This window comes from Urocitellus parryii, chromosome X, assembly GCF_045843805.1.
Source record: "Urocitellus parryii isolate mUroPar1 chromosome X, mUroPar1.hap1, whole genome shotgun sequence".
Lineage (NCBI taxonomy): Eukaryota > Metazoa > Chordata > Mammalia > Rodentia > Sciuridae > Urocitellus > Urocitellus parryii.
In genome coordinates this window covers 123,162,446-123,175,261 of record NC_135547.1, presented here as the reverse complement: position 1 = coordinate 123,175,261, position 12,816 = coordinate 123,162,446, and the positions used below count along the sequence as shown (strand labels likewise).

Below are 12,816 nucleotides of genomic sequence, written 5' to 3'. Positions count from 1 at the left end.
TTAGATTGAAGTTCTCATATGGCTGGAGAAATTTATGAAGGCTTCTGAAAGTAGTTGCCTTTGAAGGATAGGGAAGATTGAAAGGCCCCCCAGGGAGGGGTGACAATGGTAGAAAGGGGCAGAAAGCAAATGGTAGACAATCTAGTTTGGCCACAGTGCTGCTTACATCTAAACTAAGACTGGAAAAAAGATGCATGCCAGATCATGGTGGATTTTTGTATAAATATCCCATTGCTGAGTGTTCTAAGGAGAAATCTATAGGTGAGTGAGAGAGCAGGGGAAGAAGTTAGGTAGAGATGTGCTTTTCAAGAGAATTCTAGCTTCTTACTGATCTCACAGGGAGTTCCAGAGTATTGATTGAACCAGGGGGTTTTGCTGCCAAGAAAATAAGCTGTTAGACCCCTACATTGGTGAGGCACTGATATCAGATCATCATGGGGAAAGCAAGGAGAGAGTCCTGCATGATGTCCCAGGTGTCTGCAGGCAATGTGGTCTCCATTACCTGGGTGAGTATTTGTTCAGTTAATGAATTGGTAGTAGAATGAGGGATAGTAGAATGATTGATTGGGGTGGGGACAAAAAACAAAAAACAAAAGAAGTCTGAGATTTGGGTCTAGGTAACTAGGAAAATGGTGACATTAATAAAATATGGGGTCTCTGGTTAAAGATTCTGGGATCTTTAGGAACAGGCTTGCTTAGAGGTAGACCTACTATGAGCTGGGGAATGAGTGGGCAGAGAAGTAAGCAACATTCACAGGCAACTGCTGAGTAATTCTTTCATACCAAGGCTATTTCCTGAGCTCCTAGTAGAATTTGATCATTCAAAAGAAAAACAGGAAAGCAAATATGGAGGAGATGGGAATAGGCCAGAGTCAAAAGGGAAGGAACCTTGGCACTTGCCCCAGGATTCCTGTGGGGTCTCTTCCAGTGCAAATGTTACTCTTATATTATTAAATGTTTTGTGTTGACATATAAAACTATGGCTATGGTCCTGGTGACTTTATGTTTCTTTGAATACAACTGGAGGCATGGCAGCTGCTAAGCAAATGAGCACAATAAATTCACATTTGTCAGATGGTAGCTTTAAGGGTTGATCTTGATCACAAGGAAACTCTGTCCAGTATCTGAGAGGTAAAAACAAATGAGAGAGGGGGCAGATCACCCTGTATGTGTCCCCAAGAAGTTTTCTGCCAAGCAGAAGGTAACTGAATTTGACATACACACATTTCACCCTGTCAGTTTCTGTTATGTTATGGTCAGGACATCCTTTTCCTTCACAGCTACATGTGAACCAGGATGCAAGTTTGGTGAATGCGTGGGACCAAACAAATGTAGATGCTTTCCAGGATACACCGGGAAAACCTGCAGCCAAGGTCAGTAAAACAACCCAAGATGGTAGTACAAATTCCATCAGCAGTGGGGTTGCAATGAAATATGGTACATAGGATTTCTTAGGTTATTTTAGTTAAATCTTTAAATGAATGTGATTTCAGGATGAGATTCTTCAGCCAATCTTTTCTCCTCGATAAATGTAAAACTTCTGATGTCTTTGTCAAGTACCCAATAAAATGCTTTTTTTAAAATACAGAATTTTATTGTGTTTTTAAACTACCTGGGTAATGTTTGTTTTTTATTCTTAAGAACTCCAACAATGCAAAAGGTCGTAAATTAAAAATTAAGAGTCTCTACCCATAATCCTTATTATAACCATAGTTAACAGTTTGATCTAGTTCCTCAGAGTCCTTTGCTAAATGCAAAAAATGTAAGTATTTCTCATGGGCATCTTTACCTGTCAGCATTTGCAAAGCTACTTCATACTTGTTAAGGCCCTATCCCAGTACTTAAAGTGAATATCTTTATCATCTATGAAACAAATGCTTCATTTAACCATTATTACTTACATTGTATCCAATTTTCTTCATTGCAAACATTGCTAAACCAAACATCACTTTACTACATCCTTGCACTTTTGAGTATTTGTGTCAGCTAATTGTCTAGATGGAATTGTTGAACTAAATAGTATACATATTTTTATTGTAATAGAGACATTTTGAAAAGACAATCTGTGATGTTTGTGTTTGGCTGTTTGTCTGAAGACATGAAGGTGTTTATTTATAATATCTAGAAAAGTGGTCCTCAACTTGGGTGATTTTGCCCTCCAGGAAGAGTTGCCAGATAAAATACAGATGCCCACTTAAAATTAAATTTCAGATAAACAGCAAATAATTTTATAGTACTTGTATGTTCCAAATATTGTATGGGATATACATATACTAAAAAAGTGTTACTCGGGTTGGGGATGTGGCTCAAGTGGTAATGTACTCGCCTGGCATGCGCGGGGTGCTGGGTTCGATCCTCAACACCACATAAAAATAAAATAAAGATATTGTTTCCACCTAAAACTAAAAAATAAATATTAAAAAAGTGTTACTCATTTACCTGCAATTCAAATTCAACTGAAAATCATGTATTTTTATTTACCAAATCTGGGAGCCTTACCCCAAGGGATATCTGGCAATTTTTAAAGATATTTGGAGGGATATTTCTAGCATCTTCCTCACAGACCCTCTGTTTCAAAAGGGGGAATTGAAAAATTATGATTGCACATAATGAGAAATCCATACCTGCTAGTTTTCAAGTCCCAATAAAAATATTAACATTGAGGGAGTTATCCAATTAGCTCAAGTTTTGGAGCTGTCATTCATACAAGTGAGTCAAGACCAGGGATGCTGTTAAACATCCTACAATGCACAGGATAGCTCCCACATCAAAGAGTGAGCAGATGGAAATGTTAATAGTGCTGATGGTGAGAAATCTATGGTGAAGAAAAATGCCTAATTGGAGCAAGGGATCTCCTAATTGGAGCAGACAAGAGGTTTCACCTCGATGATTTTGTCACCTAGGAGACACTGGCAATGTCTGGAAACAGTTTTGGTGTCACAAGTGGGTGAGGGGTGCTACTGATATCTACTGGATGGATCCTAGGGATGCTACTAAATGTCCTGCAATACATCAAACAATGATCTGGCATGTCAACAGAGGTTGAGAAACCCTGGCATGAAGAAACAAGCTATAACTATGAAAGTGTCCCCTGTCCTATAACAAAGATCAGCAAATCAAGTTTAGTTGCCCTTAAGAAAAAAAAAAGAGTACATGTATAATGGCATAACTTGGCATGAACATACTTTATATATAGATATACAAAAAAATGTGCTCTATATGTGTAATAAGGATTGTAATGCAGTCCACTGTTGTCGTGTATTTATGAAAGAAAGAAAGAAAGAAAGAAAGAAAGAAAGAAAGAAAGAAAGAAAGAAAGAAAGAAAGAAAGAAAGAAAGAAAGAAAGACTGCCAGGGTTCTAGAAGGGAGGGTGACATTTCAGCAACAGGCACACTCTACTCTACCATTCCCAACCCTAGCTGCTTAACCCAGAGGTTAGCTTTATACACTGAAGTAGCCTTTTTTGAGCTGCCAGCCATGCAGCCTCAGAGATGAATCTCTGAATCTCTTTTAAGTCCTACCACGAACATGGAGGCTAGAGGCCTGAAGGTGCTCCTTAGAACTGCTTGAGAGAGGTGCATCAAGAATCATGTGCTCATGAGTGATGATTCAGCTGTGTCCCTTACCAGAGGCTTCATACCAGAAAATTTGCTTTTCCATATGTTTTAGATTTTGTACCAAGAGACTTTTTCAAGAGATTTGGAATTCAGACCATATTTTTCATGCTAAGCTTCAAGTCCTAGTAAAATATTAACATGAAGGGAGTGGTCCAATTGGCTCCAGTTTGTGGGCTGTCTTTTCCCTACAGCCTCCCTGCTCAAGTAATCCTGATCAAAGTCCACATATATCCATTTGTGGTGGCGGGCTTCAGCCCTTGACTGATGTCTTTCCCAAAAATGTTCCTTCCAAGAGACAAGTGAGTCACCTCTGAGTTAGGGCCAAATAATGGGGTATTCCTGGGTTTTCTATTATGTCCAATCAGCTTTTTCCAGATACCCCTTTGGGAGCCATTAGGATCCATTAGGGAGATGGCAGGGTTGAAGGGTTGGGCAATGGAGAAGGAAGTTTCAAATGTTCAGCTAGGCTGTTGGGAAATCCCCATATAGGAATCTTTTCAGAAGCAAAACAATCATTTCTATCTTTTCCAGGGCACATTTTGCCCAATGCCATGCAGAATTTTTGTCTTATACAGAACTTAGTTGTTTCCTTCTTTCTGTATCTTCCTTGGGGGAGTTAAGATATGAGGCCCCCACACATGACCACATTTCCAAAGAGAAGATCCTCTACTAATGATCCCTTTTAAAGATTTCCTTCCATATTGTTTTTTATTTTAATAAAGATAGTACCTATTTTCTTTTTTAATATTTAGTTTTTAGTTGTAGTTGGACACAATATCTTTATTTATTTTTTTTTTTATTTTTATGTGGTGCTGAGGATTGAACCCAGGGCGAGCGCTAAACCGCTGAGCCACATCCCCAGCCCCCCAAAGTAGTACCTATTCTTAATGGTTAAACTATTTTTTAGAAAACATTGGAGAGCACTAAGAAAGAAGACACCCTTAATGTTAGGGAATGACAACCATGGCTAGTATTTATAGCATATCCTCCTGTTTTTTATTTTTTACACATTTTCATTTTTATCTTTTTACAAATTTGGAGTCAATGCATGCACAGAGCTTTGTAAACTTCTCTTATCACTTAACAATATCCTGTGAACATCTTTACATGGGATTAAACATGGTCTTCTGACCTTACCATCAACAACTTCCTGACAAGAATCCCTCTAGAATCTGTGTGAACCAAAGCAATTCGGTCAGTCTGGAGCCACCCAAAATAACAATGATTGAAATGAGGCTGGGCTGTCAGCATCTGTCATAGGTTGCCTGGGAAAGCATGAAAGGCAGAAATATCTAAATCGTATATTTCTAACTTTTTATTCAAGTAGTATACGCAGAATTGTGCATATACCCAAGATGTATAACTCAATACATCATCTTCATAAACACTCAGATCAAAAAACAGAAAGTTAACAGCCCCACCAGAAGGACTTTCATGCCCCATCCAGTCACTTACATTACACCCCAACAAAACCATATCTTGGCCTCATCTATCACAGTCTAATGCATCTATTTAATTTTTACCAAAAATGAAATTATACAGTATGTATGTATGTATCCAGCTTCTTCCACTCAATATCATGTTTGTGAGACTCATGCATCATTGCCTGATGTCCTCATTTCTTCAGTCTCATTGCTACATAGTATACATTACATGAATATACAGATCATTTATCCTTCTGTTGGGAAGTGTTTTGGTTAATTCCAGTTTGGGACATTAACACTAGTGCTATTATAATAATCTTTCTTTTTTTGGTGCTGAGTATCAAACCATGGCTGTGTACATGGTAGGCAAGCTCTCTAGCAGTGAGCCATATGCCACCCCAACACTAGTGCTATTATGATCATTTTAGTACATTTTTTTTGGAGAGCACAAATCCACATTTCTGTGGATTGCTAGGTCATAGATGTAGTTGGATAAAGTTTATGTAACTTTAGTACATTCTGCCAGTTTTTCTAAGGGCTTTAACCAATTTATATTCCTTCCAATGGTGAATGAATGGTCATTCCATTGCCCCACATCCTCACCAAGCCTTGAGAAGTAAGTGGTGGAGTCCAGGGTAGCCAACCAATTGTTTTCCCCAAGATTGGCATCAAGTACTCCCCACCTGGATGTTTCCTGCTTCAGGTAACTTTTCTCCATTTTCTAACTGCCCCTACAGATGTGAATGAGTGTGGAGGGAAGCCCCGGCCATGTCAGCACAGATGTGTGAACACACACGGCAGCTACAAGTGCTTCTGCCTCAGTGGCCACATGCTCATGCCAGATGCTACCTGTGCAAGTAAGTCTGAGCAGCCAGGCTACTCTCAATAAGTGTTTGAGGCTTAGCTCTTGACATTTAATGTTTTGGAAAAGGCTGACTTGAGTGATTAAAAAATAAAATTCTAACATCACCCTAAGCTAAAACATCTTTGGGCACTTATTTCTTTTTAAAAATTATGACCAAAAAAATCATGACATGAAATTCACCATTTTAACCAGTTTTGAAGTATACAATTTGATGGGCTTCAGTATCTTCACAATGCTACACAACCACCATCACTATCGTGTTTCAGAAAATCTTTGTCACCCCAAAAGGAAACCTTAGCCATTACCAGTCATTCCCCACTCTCCCTCCTCACAGCCCTCGGCAGCAGCTTATCTGCTTTCTGTCTCTATGGATTTGCCTCTTCTGGTCATTTACTTTGTAAATAAAAAGACTAACTGGGGGGAACAATAAATTATATAACTATGTCTGTATCTATATATATGCAGGGGTGGATTGGGTTTCATCACGAAGCTAAGCATGTTAAACAAAATGAGCATATTGTTTTAGGGAGGAGATAAATTTACATGCCATCTCAGGACATCAATCCTTCCCACCAGCTACCTTTCTCACGCTCCTTGTCCAACACCCAAAGATTAGTGGCTCTCTTTGGAAAAACATTTCTGACTCACATTCCTGAAAAGAAAAGCCCTTCTGTGATAAAGAAAACTCATGTCCTGTGGGAGGGTCGGAATCTATATCCATTCACTTATTGAGAGGAAAAAGCTTTTTGGGTTTTATGTTGCAGCTGAAAGGCAAACCCATCCTCCCTGCCTACCTTCCATCCTCCTCTCCTCTCTCCCCCTCTCTCTTCCCTCCACTCTGTAGACCCTAGCAAACCTGGAGCCCATGCCTTCAGTCAGCTTCCTATGGTTGCAGTCACCTGGACTCCCCGCCTCCCCCCATCACCATCCTTGGCTTTCCCAAGGTTATAAAATCTTGCCTACTACACAGATCGCTGCCTCCTTGGCTCCTCTTTGTCCTGTCCCACTTTGGCAAAGTGCCCCCCCACCAACAGTCACTCAGATCCTCCTGTAGGAAGCAAGCTTAAAAGATAAACCAGTCATTTGAAGTGTCTTTTTAAAAGAATCATTATTATAAATTAAACAGAAACCCACACGAAACAAATACATACTTTAATGAATTCTTATAAGAAGGCACAGGCATATATCTTTTTTTAAAATTTTAAGTGATCACTATAAAAGCCTAGATAGTGGTCCCATTTGGGGAGGGCTGAGAGGAGGATGTTCTGGCAAAGTTCTATTTGGTTCTTATTTTTAAAAGATATATGCTAATGGATGTTTCTGAAACATTCCACAAGAGGTCTATCAGTGCCAAAATATATCTTTCCTTCAAAGGAAAGGTAGAATTATGATAACTTTGAAGATTAAGTTTAAAAGAAGATGACTAAAGAGAAAAAGAAGAAACAAAAATGAGTCATAAAAATCAGTAGGTATCTACTGCATTACCTCTATCCATGTACCCTCTTTCTACTTCTGTATATCTAGGAACTACTTGTACCTCCCTGTTTATAGCTTAAGGTATCCAAGTAGTTGCATACCTCTCTCCTAGATGCTGGTTTTATTCCACCTGGTCCCTTACAATCTGTCTTGTCCTGGGTGATTGGCATGTTGTGGAGGTGGGTGAATGGAGGGAGTATACTCACTGTGCTCCCCTGTTATAGACATTGAGATGAATTAGCCCCATGCATTTATGATCCATATAGACTGGACCCCTATTAGGTAAGTGTATTTTGTGACATAAATTATTTTTAGCAAAAATGACAGAAAAATCCAAAGAAATTATCTAAGTCACTAAAAAAGTTAGAGGCAAGCATTCCAGAACTGCTCAAGGAAGACTCAGTCTCTGCCATCCTCAGAGCATTAATTTTATTCTCATGCTTGTGACCTCATAGTGACAATATGTTTCCCTCAGCCCCAGATGTCATTGAAGGTAGGCAAAACTAAGGGGATAGAGGTGATGCCAAAGAATCAATACTTCTTCCATGTTTGTCTCATTTATCATGAGACAACATCTTTACCAGGAGCCCTGGTAAAGATTTATCTTTATATTTCTTTGGCCACACTGATTCACATGACCACTCCTTGCTGCAAAGGAAGCTAGGAAAAAGACAAGTATGTGGTTTTCCAGCCTCAGTGGTGAGAATGGCAAAAGAAAAGGGCATTCAGAATGGCTTTCAGGCAGCTGATCAGCTGTATCTCACACATGTTTTAATATAGGTACCTGAAAGACCAAGTCTTATGATTCAAATGACTCTCATTAAGGCTATAAATGCATGGGAGATCTATGTTAACAGTGACTTTTCACCCTATACAGACCAACTAAATGAAGTGACAGGAGCACACATAGGAAGAAGAGAGATGTAGTATGAGGGCTGTATACCCTACCTACATACAAGTTCAATGTGTTGGCTAACAAAACATTCCATAGTTGGGATCCAGCCCAGGGGCCACCAAGAGACCACCCTTGCTCAGATTCCTTCTGGCTCTACATTTGGGACCCATATAATGAAATTTGCCCTACAATGCCAGTCTACATGGTGTACTTAATGTCTCAGAATTTGAAAATAGTTTCTATGTCAGCATGTATTTTTTATTTCAAGAGAGGCAGGCTCATCCTTTTCTACTTTTTCAGACTCTAGGACATGTGCCCGGACAAACTGTCAGTATGGCTGTGAAGACACAGAGGAAGGGCCACGGTGCCTGTGTCCATCCTCAGGACTCCACCTGGCTTCAAATGGAAGAGTCTGTCTAGGTAGAACATCAGGAATTGCTTCTACTTCTACTCATCACCTCTTGACCCCCTAAACCCACTTTTTCATTTATCACAATCAGATTATTGACTTGACATTGCAAGCTTCTAAAAGTACAGATACATGTCCATTTCTGAGATGGTGTTTTTAGCCATTTATACTCCAAACATACTTTGGGATGCTAGAAAGAACATCTCTCTAGTATTCTGATTGCCTAGTGCCATTATAGGAAAAGGATAAAGATAATATTATGTTAGTACATTTACCCTGCATATTTCACTTCAATTACCATAGGATAGAAACTCCCCTACTCATATGTTGTCACTCAGTGAATAACATCCCAAAAGCCACTGGGCTTTGTTCCAAGTTCTACTTAATATTTTCCTGGAAAAAAAAAGTATTTTTTGCTATAACATTCACAAAGAAAGTACATGCCTTCTACATTATATAAGTTAGCAGGTAACCAACTTCACATTGTCTTTAAAACTTACTCTGAATTATAGAAACTAAAATATCCCATATTTTTTTCTGATCAGAGAAAATGAGCAGATTAAATCAATATTAATCAAGGATTGATTAAATTTAAAGATATGGATGAAGGATACTTATCCATAACTTTGTATTTAATTTAATCCATACATAAGAACTTTGGTGTCCTGCTCTCTCCTTCTCTTGTTTTGTATCGTAATTTGGGGACAGAAGCTGACTGAGCAGTCCATTTGGGAGGTGATGCCAGGAAACATTGGTTGAAGAGTAGAAAAATGGCCAAGGGAAAGGAAGGTACCAGTGTCAGGTGAATTTCATGAACAGGTTAAATAATATATGGACACCTCTGGGAGACTGGGGGAAGCTGCCTCTGAATTTTCTCTCTAGAGCAAGAGTACTAGGTATTTTTTCATCAATTTTTGCCCCTTTTTGATGGGACATTGCTCTGGGACATCATTCCCCAGTATTCCCAGCCTGGCCCAAGTGAGGGTCTGAACAGAACATCACAGGTCCAGAAAGCAATAAATAGGAGGTATGGAAACTTTAAAAGCTGAAGGGCTATGTATGTAATACTCAAGAGGACCCTCAGTGATGGAAGCCACACTCTATTTATTCTGTGCTTTGGTTCCTTTGTGGATTTCAATTATGCTAAATCACCAAATTGTATATACTCATAAAACTTCATTGTATTGTACCAAATAGACATAATAGTTAGAATTAAGTGAGCACATAGCCTTAATAAGGGATATCAAACCAAATCAGAATGTTGAAATAGTTCTTAATCTCTTTGATTTAAACAAGCAAATAGCAAGATGATTTAAGAACCTTACTTCTTCAATGCAATAGAAATATGGTTCAGTCAAGGAAATGAATGTTTATTTGTCCCAAATTTATATAACTTGAAAACTGCATTTAGTAAACTCAAACAGCCAAATATGTCCTATATCAGTTAAGCACTTTAAAGTACATATACATAGGAATTAAAATTGTGTCTTCTCTTTAAGATTTAATTAGGTTCACAGAGTTAGTACTCACTGGTATAGTAATATATACATGACAAGGCTAAATCTTGGCCACAATAAATCCAAACTTCTACCCACTTCTTTGATTTGTTGAGTGCCATTTTAATTGGAAGAGAAAGCTATGTGTATGAAAGTGATCACTGAAAAGAGATTGTGGTCCATCTAACACACATTTGTTAGTTTAAGAATGCAAGATATTTGAACAGTAACCCAGCACCAACTTGCATTTTTAATCACAGGTCCAAAAGGATAACAAATCATCTACTTGATTTGATATCTGAAAGTTAAAGTAAAACTTGAGTCTTAGTTGATTAGTCAGCAGAGTTGCCAGCCCTTCTATAACATCACCCTCAATGGTAAAAAAAAAAAAAAAAAAAAAAAAAGAAAGAAAGAAAAAAAAAAGCACTATGCCTATTATTGGCCAAAATTGCATCCTTCCACAGTTACACTAGACCCACTGTTTATGCAGAAATTCATTCCTGTGTAACTACATTTCAGTGATTTGAGTTAATTTTGCAGAAGCCTTGGAGGAGTTTGAAAATGGAATAATTCTTTTGTAAAATGTAAATCTTAAATGTCTATGTATTTTGGTTGGCTTAAAGTATAGCAAACTCTTTTTGACTCTGTTTTTAAAATTGTATATGTAGTACAATGTAATCTGTGGGAGAAATATGCACCCACTCAGCACACAGGTAATGAATAAGTACCAAGTGCCAGGCACATACACCCTGCCCCAGAAGAGCCAAGTACTAACGTCAGAGCAGTTATGAAGATAAGTAGTGGCATCACAGCAAGGTTTCTAAGAAAAGATGTGCATAGTGATATAAACTCCTAAAGGGAAAAGCTGTGCATGTGACTGGTGAGGATCTAGAATACTTTCCAGAAGATGACATTGACACCAGATAATCAATTTATCAGGTGAGGAAACCATGCATGTGCATACACAGCACATGCTGCAGGAGAGAGTGCACACAAGCATGTGCTGGGGGTAGTTTTCTTGTCATCACTAACACCTTCTGGTTCTACACCTTAGATATTGATGAATGTGCCTCCAGTAAAGCAGTCTGCCCCTACAATAGAAGATGTGTCAATACATTTGGAAGCTACTACTGCAAGTGTCACATTGGTTTTGAACTGAAATATATCAGTGGCCGATATGACTGCATAGGTAAGATTCAATGGCACTTTTCCTTTTTTCCTTTCCCCATCACACCTGAAAGCTTCTCTACAGATAATTCTGATGTCAATTCAATCTATTATTTAAACCATCGACTATACTGGTCAGCAAAACAACAACAAAGATGATATTATTCAAGTTTCTGGCACTTAGAAAACTCTAGTGACATCAATTAGGAAACCAGGTCAACAAAGACTTAAAGTAAGGACTATATCTCTATTAAGGAGGCAAATATCTTTGGATGATTCTGTGGGATTTTTTTAATTTGGTAGGTTTGGTTTTGTTTACATTTTTTGGTTCTGTCTCCATCTACACATCTAAAAATGGGAATCATAAAATGATAGTTACATTTGGTAATGGAGAACAAACAAGATCTCAGTGGTCTGTTCCTAAGTCTCCATCAGGGGGGCTTTAGCAAATTGCATAAAGGATATGAGTACACATGCTCTTTCCTCTCTCTTCTTTTAGCCTTTTCATAGTTAGAGCTCCAAATAAATTGTTCCCTTTCCACAGTCCCCCAAAATCACTCTCTGATAAGATTCTCATACCAGTCAGCTATTGGCCTAATCTGTGTGTAATAAAGTATCTTATTCCATAGTGAAGAAATTCTAAATCTCAGTGAGCACACGAAGTAGGGTATTCACAGAACCCTCATATAAATTCCTGTTGCCCTTGATATGCTACCCTACAGTGAAGGGAAATTTAGGTTTCCTCTAGATTTCTATTCACATAACATGTGTAACTAAGGTGTGTGCATGATATGGAAAGCTAATAGTTGGGAAAAATAGAGTTGTTTTCAACCCCACACTCAGGCTTTCCAGGTCATGTCTTGTGCAATCGTGTTGGGGCAATCCTTGAGTGCTGGGTTTTGAACAGTCTTGTGAAACCTCCACAGCTCTTCCCTCAAATCTTCTCAAACACAAAGACCATTCTACACAGGCTCATAAAACCCATATTTGTGGTGAGCTTGGACCCTGCACCCTCCTGCAAACCCATCTAGCTCCGTAATCCAATACCTCTGTTATAGAATGTGATCTTGTCCCCTGACACCTGAGGGTAAGGTAGGCAGATATGTTAGGCACTCACATGGAGAGCTTCACAAGAAAACAAATCTTTGATGTTTAAAGTGATTAAAATTAGCATCTGAGCTCCCTTTTTTGCTGAATTGAAAACAATAAGCCATTTTGTGTGCTTATGTCTACAAACATGTAGCTAGAAAGTGGGATGGAGTAGAGCAAAGGAACCTCTTGCTTGGATGGAATTTGGCAAATTTTCCTCCTCTAAACCAGCAGACGAGCTCAGACCAGCCTGACCCTTCCTCCTGGCATGCTTTGAACAAATGCCCCTGCCTATAAGTTCAGATGATGTCAACAGTTTCTGGCTGAGCTCATCTTTGTGAGTTAAGAGTTTCAAGCCCTTACAAATATAGATTTTA

The 12,816-nt window shown here is 38.6% G+C and overlaps 1 protein-coding gene across 1 annotated transcript in view; it reads left to right on the top strand.

The window, feature by feature from the left end:
• The window catches only part of Egfl6 (EGF like domain multiple 6), a 60,147-nt gene that overhangs the window by 23,457 nt on the left and 23,874 nt on the right, over window positions 1-12,816 (top strand). The window contains exons 3-6 of the mRNA XM_026395170.2: window positions 1,281-1,373; window positions 5,780-5,899; window positions 8,579-8,698; window positions 11,238-11,372. Of these exons, the coding sequence (XP_026250955.1) occupies window positions 1,281-1,373; window positions 5,780-5,899; window positions 8,579-8,698; window positions 11,238-11,372 (468 nt within the window). The remainder of the gene's footprint in view (window positions 1-1,280; window positions 1,374-5,779; window positions 5,900-8,578; window positions 8,699-11,237; window positions 11,373-12,816) is intronic.